The sequence below is a fragment of the Oncorhynchus mykiss genome, chromosome 29 (assembly GCF_057628025.1).
Source record: "Oncorhynchus mykiss isolate SJ-2025 chromosome 29, ASM5762802v1, whole genome shotgun sequence".
Classification (NCBI taxonomy): Eukaryota; Metazoa; Chordata; class Actinopteri; order Salmoniformes; family Salmonidae; genus Oncorhynchus; species Oncorhynchus mykiss.
The window spans coordinates 47,392,324-47,411,188 of NC_143050.1; the positions used below are offsets into that span (position 1 = coordinate 47,392,324).

Genomic DNA, 18,865 nt, shown 5'->3' on the forward strand with positions numbered 1-18,865 from the left:
ACATCAATAAGCTGCTCCCAGACATTATAAACCTGCATCAGGACATCAATAAGCTGCTCCCAGACATTATAAACCGGCATCAGGACATCAATAAGCTGCTCCCAAACATTACAAACCTGCATCAGGACATCAATAAGCTGCTCCCTAACATTACAAACCTGCATCAGGACATCAATAAGCTGCTCCCTAACATTACAAACCTGCATCAGGACATCAATAAGCTGCTCCCTAACATTACAAACCTGCATCAGGACATCAATAAACTGCTCCCTAACATTATAAACCTGCATCAGGACATCAATAATATACTCCCAGATTTTATAAACCTGCATCAGGACATCAATAAGCTGCTCCCAAACATTATAAACCTGCATCAGGACATCAATAGTCTGCTCCCAAACATTACAAACCTGCATCAGGACATCAATAATCTGCTCCATAACATTATAAACCTGCATCAGGACATCAATAAACTGCTCCCTAACATTATAAACCTGCATCAGGACATCAATAAGCTGCTCCATAACATTATAAACCTTCATCAGGACATCAATAAGCTGCTCCATAACATTATAAACCTGCATCAGGACATCAATAAACTGCTCCCAAACATTATAAACCTGCATCAGGACATCAATAAACTGCTCCCTAACATTAAAAAACCTGCATCAGGACATCAATAATCTGCTCCATAACATTATAAACCTGCATCAGGACATCAATAAATTGTTCCCTAACATTATAAACCTGCATCAGGACATCAATAATCTGCTCCCTAACATTATAAACCAGCATCAGGACATCAATAAACTGCTCCCTAACATTATAAACCAGCATCAGGACATCAATAAATTGCTCCCAGACATTATAAACCTTCATCAGGACATCAATAAGCTTCTCCCAGACATTATAAGCCAGCATCAGGACATCAATAAATTGCTCCCAGACATTATAAACCTGCATCAGGACATCAATAAGATGCTCCCAAACATTATAAACCTGCATCAGGACATCAATAAACTGCTACCTAACATTATAAACCTGCATCAGGACATCAATAATCTGCTCCCTAACATTATAAACCTGCATCAGGACATCAATAAACTGCTACCTAACATTATAAACCTGCATCAGGACATCAATAAGCTGCTCCCAAACATTATAAACCTGCATCAGGACATCAATAAACTGCTCCCTAACATTATAAACCTGCATCAGGACATCAATAAGCTGCTCCCTAACATTACAAACCTGCATCAGGACATCAATAAACTGCTCCCTAACATTATAAACCTGCATCAGGACATCAATAAGCTGCTCACAAACATTACAAACCTGCATCAGGACATCAATAACCTGCTCCCAAACATTATAAACCTGCATCAGGACATCAATAAGCTGCTCCCTAACATTATAAACCTGCATCAGGACATCAATAAGCTGCTCACAAACATTACAAACCTGCATCAGGACATTAATAAGCTGCGCCCAGACATTATAAACCAGCATCAGGACGTCAATAAGCTGTTCCCTAACATTATAAACCTGCATCAGGACATCAATAATCTGCTCCATAACATTATAAACCTGCATCAGGACATCAATAAGCTGCTCCCTAACATTATAAACCGGCATCAGGACATCAATAAACTGCTCCCTAACATTAAAAAACCTTCATCAGGACATCAGTAATCTGCTACCTAACATTATAAACCTGCATCAGGACATCAATAAATTGTTCCCTAACATTATAAACCTGCATCAGGACATCAATAATCTGCTCCCTAACATTATAAACCAGCATCAGGACATCAATAAATTGCTCCCAGACATTATAAACCTTCATCAGGACATCAATAAGCTTCTCCCAGACATTATAAGCCAGCATCAGGACATCAATAAATTGCTCCCAGACATTATAAACCTGCATCAGGACATCAATAAGATGCTCCCAAACATTATAAACCTGCATCAGGACATCAATAAACTGCTACCTAACATTATAAACCTGCATCAGGACATCAATAATCTGCTCCCTAACATTATAAACCTGCATCAGGACATCAATAAACTGCTACCTAACATTATAAACCTGCATCAGGACATCAATAAGCTGCTCCCAAACATTATAAACCTGCATCAGGACATCAATAAACTGCTCCCTAACATTATAAACCTGCATCAGGACATCAATAAGCTGCTCCCTAACATTACAAACCTGCATCAGGACATCAATAAACTGCTCCCTAACATTATAAACCTGCATCAGGACATCAATAAGCTGCTCACAAACATTACAAACCTGCATCAGGACATCAATAACCTGCTCCCAAACATTATAAACCTGCATCAGGACATCAATAAGCTGCTCCCTAACATTATAAACCTGCATCAGGACATCAATAAGCTGCTCACAAACATTACAAACCTGCATCAGGACATTAATAAGCTGCGCCCAGACATTATAAACCAGCATCAGGACGTCAATAAGATGTTCCCTAACATTATAAACCTGCATCAGGACATCAATAATCTGCTCCCTAACATTATAAACCTGCATCAGGACATCAATAATATACTCCCAGATTTTATACACCTGCATCAGGACATCAATAATATACTCCCAGACATTATAAACCTGCATCAGGACATAATTAATCTGCACCCATACATTATAAACCTGCATCAGGACATTAATAAGCTGCTCCCAAACATTAGAAACCATCAGGACATCAATAATCTGCTCCCAGACATTATAAACCTGCATCAGGACATCAATAAACTGCTCCCAGACATTATAAACCTGCATCAGGACATCAATAATCTGCTCCCAGACATTATAAATCTGCATCAGGACATCAATAATCTGCTCCCAGACATTATAAATCTGCACCAGGACATCAATAAGCTGCTCCCAAACATTACAAACCTGCATCAGGATATCAATAAACTACTCCCTAACATTATAAACCTGCATCAGGACATCAATAAGCTGCTCCCTAACATTATAAACCTGCATCAGGACATCAATAATCTGCTCCATAACATTATAAACCTGCATCAGGACATTAATAAGCTGCTCCCGAACATTAGAAACCATCAGGACATCAATAATCTGCTCCCAGACGTTATAAACCTGCATCAGGACATCAATAAACTGCTCCCAGACATTACAAACCTGCATCAGGATATCAATAAACTACTCCCTAACATTATAAACCTGCATCAGGACATCAATAAGCTGCTCCCAAAAATTATAAACCTGCATCAGGACATCAATAAACTGCTCCCAAACATTATAAACCTGCATCAGGACATCAATAAGCTGCTCACAAACATTTTAAACCTGCATCAGGACATCAATAAGCTGCTCACAAACATTATAAACCTGCATCAGGACATCAATAATATACTCCCAGATTTTATACACCTGCATCAGGACATCATTAATCTGCACCCATACATTATAAACCTGCATCAGGACATCAATAAGCTGCTCCCAGACATTATAAACCTGCATCAGGACATCAATAATCTGCTCCATAACATTATAAACCTGCATCAGGACATTAATAAGCTGCTCCCGAACATTAGAAACCATCAGGACATCAATAATCTGCTCCCAAACGTTATAAACCTGCATCAGGACATCAATAAACTGCTCCCAGACATTATAAACCTGCATCAGGACATCAATAATCTGCTCCCAAACATTAGAAACCATCAGGACATCAATAATCTGCTCCCAGACATTATAAACCTGCATCAGGACATCAATAAGCTGCTCCCAAACATTATAAACCTGCATCAGGACATCAATAAACTGCTCCCAGACATTATAAACCAGCATCGGGACATCAATAACCTGCTCCCAAACATTGTAAACCTGCATCAGGACATCAATAAGCTGCTCCCTAACATTATAAACCTGCATCAGGACATCAATAATCTGCTCCCAAACATTATAAACCTGCATCAGGACATCATTAATCTGCACCCAGACATTATAAACCTGCATCAGGACATCAATAAGCTGTTCCCTAACATTATAAACCTGCATCAGGATATCAATAAGCTGCTCACAAACATTTTAAACCTGCATCAGGACATCAATAAGCTGCTCCCAAACATTATAAACCTGCATCAGGACATCAATAATATACTCCCAGATTTTATACACCTGCATCAGGACATCATTAATCTGCACCCATACATTATAAACCTGCATCAGGACATTAATAAGCTGCTCCCAAACATTAGAAACCATCAGGACATCAATAGTCTGCTCCCAGACGTTATAAACCTGCATCAGGACATCAATAAACTGCTCCCAGACATTATAAACCTGCATCAGGACATCAATAATCTGCTCCCAAACATTAGAAACCATCAGGACATCAATAATCTGCTCCCAGACATTATAAACCAGCATCGGGACATCAATAATCTGCTCCCAGACATTATAAACCTGCATCAGGACATCAATAAGCTGCTCCCTAACATTATAAACCTGCATCAGGACATCAATAAGCTGCTCCCAAACATTATAAACCTGCATCAGGACATCAATAAGCTGCTCCCTAACATTATAAACCTGCATCAGGACATCAATAAGCTGCTCCCTAACATTATAAACCTGCATCAGGACATCAATAAGCTGCTCCCTAACATTATAAACCTGCATCAGGACATCAATAACCTGCTCCCAAACATTGTAAACCTGCATCAGGACATCAATAAGATGCTCCCTAACATTATAAACCTGCTTCAGGACATCAATAACCTGCTCCCAAACATTATAAACCTGCATTAGGACATCAATAAGCTGCTCCCAAACATTATAAACCTTCATCAGGACATCAATAACCTGCTCCCAGACATTATAAACCTGCATCAGGACATCAATAAGCTGCTCCCAGACATTATAAACCTGCATCAGGACATCAATAAGCTGCTCCCAAACATTATAAACCTGCATCAGGACATCAATAAGCTGCTCCCAGACATTATAAACCTGCATCAGGACATCAATAAGCTGCTCCCAGACATTATAAACCTGCATCAGGACATCAATAAGCTGCTCCCAAACATTATAAACCTGCATCAGGACATCAATAAGCTGCTCCCAGACATTATAAACCTGCATCAGGACATCAATAAGCTGCTCCCTAACATTATAAACCTTCATCAGGACATCAATAAGCTTCTCCCAGACATTATAAGCCAGCATCAGGACATCAATAAATTGCTCCCAGACATTATAAACCTGCATCAGGACATCAATAAGATGCTCCCAAACATTATAAACCTGCATCAGGACATCAATAAACTGCTACCTAACATTATAAACCTGCATCAGGACATCAATAATCTGCTCCCTAACATTATAAACCTGCATCAGGACATCAATAAACTGCTACCTAACATTATAAACCTGCATCAGGACATCAATAAGCTGCTCCCAAACATTATAAACCTGCATCAGGACATCAATAAACTGCTCCCTAACATTATAAACCTGCATCAGGACATCAATAAGCTGCTCCCTAACATTACAAACCTGCATCAGGACATCAATAAACTGCTCCCTAACATTATAAACCTGCATCAGGACATCAATAAGCTGCTCACAAACATTACAAACCTGCATCAGGACATCAATAACCTGCTCCCAAACATTATAAACCTGCATCAGGACATCAATAAGCTGCTCCCTAACATTATAAACCTGCATCAGGACATCAATAAGCTGCTCACAAACATTACAAACCTGCATCAGGACATTAATAAGCTGCGCCCAGACATTATAAACCAGCATCAGGACGTCAATAAGCTGTTCCCTAACATTATAAACCTGCATCAGGACATCAATAATCTGCTCCATAACATTATAAACCTGCATCAGGACATCAATAAGCTGCTCCCTAACATTATAAACCGGCATCAGGACATCAATAAACTGCTCCCTAACATTAAAAAACCTTCATCAGGACATCAGTAATCTGCTACCTAACATTATAAACCTGCATCAGGACATCAATAAATTGTTCCCTAACATTATAAACCTGCATCAGGACATCAATAATCTGCTCCCTAACATTATAAACCAGCATCAGGACATCAATAAATTGCTCCCAGACATTATAAACCTTCATCAGGACATCAATAAGCTTCTCCCAGACATTATAAGCCAGCATCAGGACATCAATAAATTGCTCCCAGACATTATAAACCTGCATCAGGACATCAATAAGATGCTCCCAAACATTATAAACCTGCATCAGGACATCAATAAACTGCTACCTAACATTATAAACCTGCATCAGGACATCAATAATCTGCTCCCTAACATTATAAACCTGCATCAGGACATCAATAAACTGCTACCTAACATTATAAACCTGCATCAGGACATCAATAAGCTGCTCCCAAACATTATAAACCTGCATCAGGACATCAATAAACTGCTCCCTAACATTATAAACCTGCATCAGGACATCAATAAGCTGCTCCCTAACATTACAAACCTGCATCAGGACATCAATAAACTGCTCCCTAACATTATAAACCTGCATCAGGACATCAATAAGCTGCTCACAAACATTACAAACCTGCATCAGGACATCAATAACCTGCTCCCAAACATTATAAACCTGCATCAGGACATCAATAAGCTGCTCCCTAACATTATAAACCTGCATCAGGACATCAATAAGCTGCTCACAAACATTACAAACCTGCATCAGGACATTAATAAGCTGCGCCCAGACATTATAAACCAGCATCAGGACGTCAATAAGATGTTCCCTAACATTATAAACCTGCATCAGGACATCAATAATCTGCTCCCTAACATTATAAACCTGCATCAGGACATCAATAATATACTCCCAGATTTTATACACCTGCATCAGGACATCAATAATATACTCCCAGACATTATAAACCTGCATCAGGACATAATTAATCTGCACCCATACATTATAAACCTGCATCAGGACATTAATAAGCTGCTCCCAAACATTAGAAACCATCAGGACATCAATAATCTGCTCCCAGACATTATAAACCTGCATCAGGACATCAATAAACTGCTCCCAGACATTATAAACCTGCATCAGGACATCAATAATCTGCTCCCAGACATTATAAATCTGCATCAGGACATCAATAATCTGCTCCCAGACATTATAAATCTGCACCAGGACATCAATAAGCTGCTCCCAAACATTACAAACCTGCATCAGGATATCAATAAACTACTCCCTAACATTATAAACCTGCATCAGGACATCAATAAGCTGCTCCCTAACATTATAAACCTGCATCAGGACATCAATAATCTGCTCCATAACATTATAAACCTGCATCAGGACATTAATAAGCTGCTCCCGAACATTAGAAACCATCAGGACATCAATAATCTGCTCCCAGACGTTATAAACCTGCATCAGGACATCAATAAACTGCTCCCAGACATTACAAACCTGCATCAGGATATCAATAAACTACTCCCTAACATTATAAACCTGCATCAGGACATCAATAAGCTGCTCCCAAAAATTATAAACCTGCATCAGGACATCAATAAACTGCTCCCAAACATTATAAACCTGCATCAGGACATCAATAAGCTGCTCACAAACATTTTAAACCTGCATCAGGACATCAATAAGCTGCTCACAAACATTATAAACCTGCATCAGGACATCAATAATATACTCCCAGATTTTATACACCTGCATCAGGACATCATTAATCTGCACCCATACATTATAAACCTGCATCAGGACATCAATAAGCTGCTCCCAGACATTATAAACCTGCATCAGGACATCAATAATCTGCTCCATAACATTATAAACCTGCATCAGGACATTAATAAGCTGCTCCCGAACATTAGAAACCATCAGGACATCAATAATCTGCTCCCAAACGTTATAAACCTGCATCAGGACATCAATAAACTGCTCCCAGACATTATAAACCTGCATCAGGACATCAATAATCTGCTCCCAAACATTAGAAACCATCAGGACATCAATAATCTGCTCCCAGACATTATAAACCTGCATCAGGACATCAATAAGCTGCTCCCAAACATTATAAACCTGCATCAGGACATCAATAAACTGCTCCCAGACATTATAAACCAGCATCGGGACATCAATAACCTGCTCCCAAACATTGTAAACCTGCATCAGGACATCAATAAGCTGCTCCCTAACATTATAAACCTGCATCAGGACATCAATAATCTGCTCCCAAACATTATAAACCTGCATCAGGACATCATTAATCTGCACCCAGACATTATAAACCTGCATCAGGACATCAATAAGCTGTTCCCTAACATTATAAACCTGCATCAGGATATCAATAAGCTGCTCACAAACATTTTAAACCTGCATCAGGACATCAATAAGCTGCTCCCAAACATTATAAACCTGCATCAGGACATCAATAATATACTCCCAGATTTTATACACCTGCATCAGGACATCATTAATCTGCACCCATACATTATAAACCTGCATCAGGACATTAATAAGCTGCTCCCAAACATTAGAAACCATCAGGACATCAATAATCTGCTCCCAGACGTTATAAACCTGCATCAGGACATCAATAAACTGCTCCCAGACATTATAAACCTGCATCAGGACATCAATAATCTGCTCCCAAACATTAGAAACCATCAGGACATCAATAATCTGCTCCCAGACATTATAAACCAGCATCGGGACATCAATAATCTGCTCCCAGACATTATAAACCTGCATCAGGACATCAATAAGCTGCTCCCTAACATTATAAACCTGCATCAGGACATCAATAAGCTGCTCCCAAACATTATAAACCTGCATCAGGACATCAATAAGCTGCTCCCTAACATTATAAACCTGCATCAGGACATCAATAAGCTGCTCCCTAACATTATAAACCTGCATCAGGACATCAATAAGCTGCTCCCTAACATTATAAACCTGCATCAGGACATCAATAACCTGCTCCCAAACATTGTAAACCTGCATCAGGACATCAATAAGATGCTCCCTAACATTATAAACCTGCTTCAGGACATCAATAACCTGCTCCCAAACATTATAAACCTGCATTAGGACATCAATAAGCTGCTCCCAAACATTATAAACCTTCATCAGGACATCAATAACCTGCTCCCAGACATTATAAACCTGCATCAGGACATCAATAAGCTGCTCCCAGACATTATAAACCTGCATCAGGACATCAATAAGCTGCTCCCAAACATTATAAACCTGCATCAGGACATCAATAAGCTGCTCCCAGACATTATAAACCTGCATCAGGACATCAATAAGCTGCTCCCTAACATTTTAAACCTGCATCAGGACATCAATAAGCTGCTCTCTAACATTATAAACCTGCAACAGGAAATTGATTCTATCATAGTTCATGTGGGCATTATGAAGGGCAGCTCAGAACAGCTGAAGAAGGATTTTAAAGAACCGATTGGGTCTCTCCTTGACACCAACAAACACCCCATAAGCAATAAAAACAATCAAGCATCTCAGAAAAGTGCTAAAAGTAACCCATGTTAACATATCTAACTTAAGAAACAAGGTCAATGAAATCAATAACTTGCTTGTAACAGATGACATTTGAATTCTGACAATCCCTGAAACTCACTTAAATAATACCTGTGATGACACATTGGTAGCAATACGTTGTTATAACATCTACAGAAAAGAAAGAAATATAAAAGGTGTAGGTGTGGCCATTCATATTCAGAACCACATTCCTGTAAAGATTAGAGATGATTTCATGTTTAAAATCATGTTGAAGTATTATGGCTACAGGTTAGTATGCCTCACCGAAAGCCATTTCTGGTGGGAAGCTGCTATAGACCACCAAGTGCTAACAGTCAGTATCTGGATAACATGTGTGAAATGCTTGATAATGTATATGATATAAACAGAGAGGTATGTTTTCTGAATGGTTTAAATATTGACTGGCTTTCATCAACAGTATTTAACATTAGATTGTCTCTAAGCTTTACAGGAATGTGGTTCTGAATATAGACCGCAACACCACCTCCGTTGGCATTTCTGTCTTTTTGGTAAATGTTATAACCATGTATTGCTACCTCTGTATCATCAAAGGTATTATCAAAGTGAGTTTCAGAGATTGTCAGAATATGAATGTCATCTGTTACAAGCAAGTTATTGACTTCATGGACCGTGTTACTCAGGCTGCATATGTTAATATGGGCTATTTTTTGCACTTTTCTGGGTTGCTTGACTGTTTTTATTGCTTGACTGGGAAGCTTATCGGAAGTAACTTGATAGTGCAGGATGAGCTGCACAAAGTGGTCCTCCAACTAGGACACACCTCCTCAGCGCTAACAGTGTAACTCTGGTTCATGGGCTCATGATTACTGCATACAATACCTGTAGGATAAACAGAAGTATTCGGTGCAATTAGGTGTACATGAATTAAGTTACTAACATTGTGTTTGCCAACATCCATAGGATAATGTACATTTAATGCAGCATTTTGACGACTCATTGTCACAATGGTAGGGATAAACTGAGTTGGTCTTGGGTCATTGATAAGTCATTGTTTCAACGCAGCCTTGAAATGCGTGGACAGAGTCCAGGAGCCAAGATGATTTGGACTCCGTCATTCCTGTAGAACATCTTCTGTTTCCAGAAGGTGTCAAAGTTATCTATAAAAGCGACTCAAGCAGAGCTACAATAATCTGTGTAAGGCCGTAGGCCAGTAGCCTGCTGAATCTTTGGCAAACATACTATAAATTGAGAAATCATGTGACTAAACTGAATAAAAAAGAAGAAGAAACTGCACTATGAAACAACATATAAATGACAAAGAATGATAGTAAAACGCTCTGGAGAACCTTAAAATCTCATTGGGATAAGCGTGCCGCTAGCGGAACACCTCGACAACATCCAGTGAAATTGCAGAGCGCCAAATACAAATTAAATTACTATAAATATTTAAATTCAGAAAATCACAAGTGCAATACATCAAAATAAAGCTTAACTTGTCAGATTTCAAAAAGGCTTTACGGTGAAAGCAAACCATGCGATTATCTGAGGACAGCGCCCCGCATACCAACACATGAAAAACATATTTCAACCAGGCAGGTGCGACACAAAAGTCAGAAATAGCGATATAAAAATGCCTTACCTTTTATAATCTTCTTCTGTTGGCACACCAAAAGGTCCCAGTTACATCACAAATGGTCATTTTGTTCGATAATGTCCTTCTTTATATTCATAAAAACTCAGTTTAGCTGGCGCGCTTCAGTCAATTATCCACTCAGTTTCCCTCCATCAAAATGCATACAAAATTAATCCCAAACGTTACCAATAAACTTTTCCAAACATGTCAAACAACGTTTATAATCAAACCTTAGGTATCCTAATACGCAAATAAACTATACAATTTAAGACGGAGAATAGTATGTTACCGGAGATAAATAAGAAAGAAGAAGCGTTTTCCTCCACGCGCTTGGAAACACTACAGCCAAAATGGAGCCACCTAGAAAAACTACAATTTCTGGGTCATTTTTCCAAAAACCAACCTGAAACTCTTTCTAAAGACTGTTGACATCTAGTGGAAGCCATAGGAATTGCAATTTGGGAGGACTTGGGCTCATAATTATGGTACTAGCCATTGACAACAGTGGTAAGCTGAATAGTTTTTTTGGGGGGGATGGTTTGTCCTTGGGGTTTTGCCTGCCATATAATTTCTGTTATACTCACAGACATACTTTTAACAGTTTTGGAAACTTTAGAGTGTTTCCTATCGAAATCGATATCAATTATATGCATATCCTAGCTTCTGGGCCTGAGAAACAGGCAGTTTACTTTGGTTACGCTTTTAATCCGGACCTCTTTCCCTACTGTATTTATTTTATTTATTTTGGCCCTTTGCACCCCATTTTTTTTATTTCTACTTTGCACATTCTTCCACTGCAAATCTACCATTCCAGTGTTTTACTTGCTATATTGTATTTACTTTGCCACCATGGCCTTTTTTTTTTTGCCTTTACCTCCCTTATCTCACCTCATTTGCTCACATCGTATATAGACTTGTTTATACTGTATTATTGACTGTATGTTTGTTTTACTCCATGTGTAACTCTGTGTCGTTGTATCTGTCGAACTGCTTTGCTTTATCTTGGCCAGGTCGCAATTGTAAATGAGAACTTGTTCTCAACTTGCCTACCTGGTTAAATAAAGGTGAAATAAAAAAATTTAAAAAACAAATTGAAAGATTAACAAATTTAGGCATGACATATCAGCAACAAACGCTGACACTACACATCTAAGTATATCTGACCAAATTATGAAAGACAATAATTGTAATTTTGAAATCCGTAAAGTCAGTGTGGAAGAGGTAAAAAAAAATATTGTTGTCTATCAACAATGACAAGCCACTGGTGTGAGGATAATAGCGGACGATACTGCCACTCCTATTTGCCATATCTTCAATTTAAACCTACTAGAAAGTGTGTGCCCTCAGGCCTGGAGGGAAGCAAAAGTAATTCCCCTACCAAAGAATAGTAAAGCCCCCATTACTGGCTCAAGTAGCCGACCAATTCGCCTGTTTCCAACCCTTAGTAAACTTTGGAAAAAAATTAGTAAAGCCAGTGTGTCTTTATATGCGGATGACTTAACACTATACATGTCAGCTACCACAGCGACTGCAATGACTGAAACACTTAACACAGTGCTGCAGTTGGTTTCAGATGGTGGAAAGGAATAAGTTAGTCCTAAATATTTAAAAAGACTAAAAGCGTTGTATTTGAGACCAATCCCCTAAACAACTAAATCTTGTAATGAATAATGTGAAAATTGAGCAAGTTGAGGAGACTAAACTGCTTGGAGTAACCCTGGATTGTAAACGGTCAAAACATATTGATACAACAGCAGCTAAGATGGGGAGAGGTCTGTCCATAATAAAGCGCTACTCTGCCTTCTTAACAGCACTATCAACAAGGCAGGTCCTACAGGCCCTGGTTTTGTCGCACCTGGACTACTGTTCAGGTGCTACAAAGAAAATTGCAATTGGCTCAGAACAGGACAGCACAGCTGGCTCTTAGATGTGCATAGAAAACTAACATTAATAATACGCATGTAAATCTCTCCTGGCTCAGTGGAGGAGAGATTGACTTCATTACTACTTGTATTTGTGAGAGAAATTGACATGTTAAATGCACCCAGCTGTCTGTTTTAACTGCTGATACACAACTCGAACACCCATGCATACCCCACAAGACATGCCACCAGAGGTCTCTTCACAGTCCCAAAGTCCAGAAAAGACTATGGGAGGTGCACAGTACTACATAGAGCCATGACTACATGGAATTCTATTCCACATCAAGTAACTCATGCAAGTAGTAAAATTAGATTTAGAAAACAGATAAAAATACACCTTATGGAACAGCGGGACTGTGAAGCAACACAAACATAGGCACAGACACATGCATACAAACACACAATAACATAAGCACTATACACAAACATACACATGGATTTTGTGTTGTAGATATCTGGTAGTAGAGTAGGGGCCTGAGGGCACACACTTAATTTGCTGTGAAATCTGTTGTGAATGTATTGTAATGCTTTGTAAATTGTTTAACTGCCTTAATTTTGCTGGACCACAGGAATGGGGATCCATAATAAATACAAATACAAATCCTTCAGCAATGTCCGTCCAGAACAAGGTTTAATGATGATCCACTCACACAGACCACTCTGAGTCTGTCTTGTGACTGACGATGATTGTGGTTCTGAAAAGAAAGAATAAATCAACTTCAATTGTAGCAATGATATGCATGACATGAAAGTACAAGATAGCATATAACATTGTAATAAGGCCATACATAAATGAACTAGTAAACAGGCTCCGTAAGCTAGAGCTCTTGTACATAAACAAACACACAGTGCCTTTGATATAATAACTCACTTCGTTCCCTACCGTCAAGGCGCGCATGCAGGGCTGTAGCCATAGGCAACCACCCACAAATTCCCAATGCAACCAACAATATTTTACTTTATACAGTGCATTTGGAAAGTATTCAGACCCCTTGACTTTTTCCACATTTTGTTACATTACAGCCTTATTCTAAAATTGATTTTAGAATAAGGTTTTTAGAAATGTGTGCTAATATATTAAAATTAAAAAACATTCAGACACTTTGCTATGATATTCGAAATTGAGCTCAGGTGCATCCTGTTTCCAATGATCGTCCTTGAGATGTTTCTACAACTTAATTGGAGACCACCTGTGGTAGATTCAATTGATTGGACATGATTTGCAAAGGCACACACCTTTCTATATAAGGTCCCACAATTGACAGTGCATGTCAGAGCAAAAACCAAGCCATGAGGCCAAAGGAATTATCAGTAGAGCTCCGAGACAGCATTGTGTCGAGGCATAGATCTAGGGAAGAGTACCAAAAATGTCTTCAAAATTGAAGACCACAGTGGCCTCAATCATTCTTAAATTGAAGAAGTTTGGAACCACCTAGACTCTTCCTAAAGCAGGCCGTCCGGCCAAACTGAGCAATCGGGGGAGAAGGTCTTTGGTCAGGAAGATGACCAAGAACCCGATGGTCACTCTGACCGAGCTCTAGAGTTTTTCTGTGAAGATGGAAGAACCTTCCAGAAGGACAACCATCTTTGCAGCACTCCACCAATCAGGTCTTTATGGTAGAGTGGCCAGACGGAAGCCACACCTCAGTAAAAGGCACATGACAGCCCACTTGGAGTTTGCCAAAAGGCACCTAAAGACTCACACCACGAGAAACAACATTCTCTGGTCTGATGAACCCAAGATTGAACACTTTGGCCTGAATGCCAAGCTTCACGTCTGGAGGAAACCTGGCTCCATTCCTACGGTGATGTTTTTCAGCAGCAGGGACTGGTGCTAGTCAGGATCAAGGGAAAGATGAACTGAGCAAAGTACAGAGATATCCTTGATGAAAACCTGCTCCAGAGCACTCAGGTCCTCAGACTGGGGCGAAGGATCACCTTCCAACAGGACAACGACCCTAAGCACACAGCCAAAACAACGCAGGAGTGGCTTTTTTGGACAAGTCTCTGAATGTCCTTGAGTGGCCCAGCCAGAGCCAGGACTTGAACCCGATCTAACATCTCTGGAGAGACCTGAAATTAGCTGTGCAGGTACGCTCTCCATCCAACCTGACAGAGCTTGAGAGGATCTGCAGAGAAGAATGGAAGAAACTCCCCCCAAAAAACAGGTGTGCCAAGCTTGTAGTGTTATACCCAAGAAGAATCGATGCTGTAATCGCTGCCAAAGATGCTTCAACAAAGTACTGAGTAAAGGGTCTGAATACTTACATAAATGTAATATTTCAGTATTGTGTGTAGATTGAGGAGGATTTTTTTTTCCTCATCAGTTTTAAAATAAGGCTGTAACATAACAAAAGATGGAACAAGTCAAGGGGTCTGAATACTTTCCCAAGGCACTGTATAGCAAATACAGCAATGTAAAAATGTCTACGAATATAACCCAGATTATAAACTGGGTGGTTCGAGCCCTGAATGTTAATTGGCTGACAGCCATTACATTGGTAAGCAGTTTTTAATAGCAATAAGGCACCTCGGGGGTTTGTGATATATAACCAATATACCACAGCTAAAGGTGTTGCGTCTTGCCTAAGAATAGCCCTTAGCCATGGTATATTGGCCATATACCACACCCACCCCCGTGCGTTGTTGTTTAAATATAGCATGAGCTATATAAACAAATAATCTAGCATAGCACCATGCATGAGAAATGCTAACAAACGGATAAATGCTAATAAGCATGCTAAATCCTAATACATTCTGAATTAAATTGTTAATGCTAGAGCCAACGCTAGTGAGACCGCGAGCTAACTAACACCCTCAATACAAATGGTAGTTATAACAATAGTTAATATTGAGCTCCGAAAACAACAAGACATAAACATCTTAAGGCACTTTAAGATGCAGGCACAATAAAATATCAGACAGCAAAAGTATTTTAACCACAGGAGAAAGACTAGTAGGATGGAAAACATGAAATGCTGTCAGTATGGTGAAAGTAAGTTTCTGACTGAAGCACTTTTCTGACATCTGCCCTGCTCGTGCTACACTGAACGTCCCAGGAGTACTAACTGCTGATAGGCTAACATAATGCTGTCTGGCATGACCTTGACCAATAACAACTAAAGAAGTTTGGGTCTTGTGAATAGGAGGCTGAACTGCCTATGTAGAAAGCACTAAATAGCTGACTGAAGCTGGCCATTTTTTACAATGGCCGTCTCAGTCACCAGATCTCAACCTAATTAGACACTTATGGGAGATTCTGGAGCGGCGCCTGAGACCACATTTTCCACCACCATGAATAAAACACCAAATGATGGAATTTCTTGTGGAAGAATGATGTCGCATCCCTCCAATAGAGTTCCAGACACTTGTAGAATCTATGCCAAGGTGCATTGAAGCTGGTCTGGCTTGTGGTGGCCCAACGCCCTGTTAAAACACTTTATGTTGGTGTTTCTTTATTTTGGCAGTTAATTGTATGTGTATAGGCAATAGGCCCAGGCCACGTTCAGTCGACAGACGTGAAACGTTGCAGATAGAAACGTCATAAATAGAACTGACGTGATTCCTGGCTACATGTCAGAAATGCATGTTTGATCTTCATAATATCTATCTAAGTGTTCCACAACATTGTATCCTGCCCTGGTATGGGATGGCACACTGACATGATGTCTTCTATTGTTCCCCAGACCCCAGAGACTCTGACTGGCCTTACCAAAGCAAAGCAGCCCTACAGGGAGAGCCACGAGTGGCTGAAGGGCCAGCAGATTGGCTTGGGGGCCTTCTCCTCCTGCTACCAGGCCCAGGACGTGGGCACTGGCACCTTGCTGGCAGTCAAACAGGTGAGAAGAGGAGACACATACAAGGCCATCAGAGATCCTATCCTAGGGCTGATTCTCCTATGATGAATTCAAAACAACCCCTATGTACTCCTGTTGATATGATTGAAATGGATAGGTATAAGCAATATTGTGAAAATTCATCCTAGCCGTTCAGAGGGCAAGGGGGACCTATTACCATATTTTCTATACCGATTCAATTATTTCAGATCTGCAGGAGTGTCTAGGATTGGGAGCTAGGTGGATTCCATTTCAGAGTTAATTCAATTTTAACATCAAACTGAGACGTCAAACTGAGATGCAGCCCTTAAAGAGAATGTCCAGCTCATTCATCCCCTAATAACCATGAGTGTGTGTGTCCTCTCCATCTAGGTGACGTATGTGAGGAACACATCGTCGGAGCAGGAAGAGGTGGTGGAGGCTCTGAGGGAGGAGATCCGGATGATGGCCCACCTCAACCACCCCAACATAATCCGCATGCTGGGGGCCACCTGCGAGAAGAGCAACTACAACCTGATGGTAGAGTGGATGGCAGGTAAGTGCCTTTGATGATGACACATCCAACGTTGAAAAAACGTTTCCCGCTTTCATCCTTTGTTCAATTCAAATCAATCCAGTTTGATTTAGATGGGTTTTATTTTAATCTAATTTGATAGATTATTGTTTCCTGCTATTTTATCCTTGCGACATGATCAATCTTTTTTTTTTTTTTTACTTTTCAAAATGTATAGTATTAATTGAACTTGTATTACTAATGAGAGAACTTTCAAGTTATGGGATGAATATGTATCAGCTGCAATAACTTTATGTAACTAATTAAGAAATTCCAGAAGTTTAACGTCATAGTAGATATTGTAACTTCTGACCCTATCCCTCCTACTATGAAACATTGTCCTCCCTCCTATAACAATCACACTGTTGCTCCCTTAGAAATAGAAAGAATTACTATAACCTAGTCAATCTCTATGGTTTATCCTCTCTATGTTGTGTCCAGGTGGGAGTGTGTCCCATCTCCTTAACAAGTACGGGGCCTTCAAGGAGGCTGTGATCATCAACTACACGGGGCAGCTGCTCCGAGGCCTGGCCTACCTCCATGAGAATCAGATCATCCACAGAGACATCAAAGGTGAGCACACACACACACACACACACACACACACACACACACACACACACACACACACACACACACACACACACACACACACACACACACACACACACACACACACACACACACACACACACACACACACACACACACACGAAATCCCTGCTGAAATTGTGCTGCCTGTCACAGAGCTGAAGGAAGGGGGATGGAAAGCCCCTATGTGCTAGACCCATGACACAAACAAACTCATTCATGTGTTCCACGTTTTAGCTTTTGACTGTGGGGGCTTATTATAATAAGGGCTTGGGATTTTTACTGGTCAGGACATCCTATCTCTTCAATAACTACCCTTCCCCATTTCCACTCTCTCTCTCCCCCAGGTGCCAACCTGCTGATTGACAGCACAGGTCAGAGGCTGCGTATAGCTGACTTTGGGGCTGCTGCCAGACTGGCCTCTAAGGACACTGGAGCAGGGGAGTTCCAAGGCCAACTCCTGGGAACCATCGCCTTCATGGCCCCCGAGGTAAACATGGATGACAGAGAGAGACTAAATCTGTGTCAGAATTAGCACTCTCTTCCCGGCATTTAGTGCACTACTTTTGACCAGAGCCACAGAGCATTTCAGACACACACACTGTGTACAAGTGATGGCTGGCATGAAGCTTGTGAGCATAAAGCTAGAAAATTCTGCCACTTAAACGAATGCCCTAAGATCAAAACCTCTCAATCCTCTGTATCCTGTTTGTGGAGAGGATCTGAAAGAGAAAGAAGAAACAGCGGCAGAAGCAGTAGCCTTCTGTGGGGGCTAT

The 18,865-nt window shown here is 40.2% G+C and overlaps 1 protein-coding gene across 1 annotated transcript in view; it reads left to right on the forward strand.

Annotated features, from left to right (window-relative positions):
• The first annotated feature begins 16,095 nt into the window (after nt 1-16,095).
• LOC110509539 (mitogen-activated protein kinase kinase kinase 1-like) overlaps nt 16,096-18,865 on the forward strand; it is a 29,191-nt gene continuing 26,421 nt past the window's right edge. Inside the window, exons 1-5 of the mRNA XM_090226272.1 lie at nt 16,096-16,104; nt 16,796-16,948; nt 17,318-17,480; nt 17,940-18,071; nt 18,437-18,579. Of these exons, the coding sequence (XP_090082398.1) occupies nt 16,096-16,104; nt 16,796-16,948; nt 17,318-17,480; nt 17,940-18,071; nt 18,437-18,579 (600 nt within the window). The remainder of the gene's footprint in view (nt 16,105-16,795; nt 16,949-17,317; nt 17,481-17,939; nt 18,072-18,436; nt 18,580-18,865) is intronic.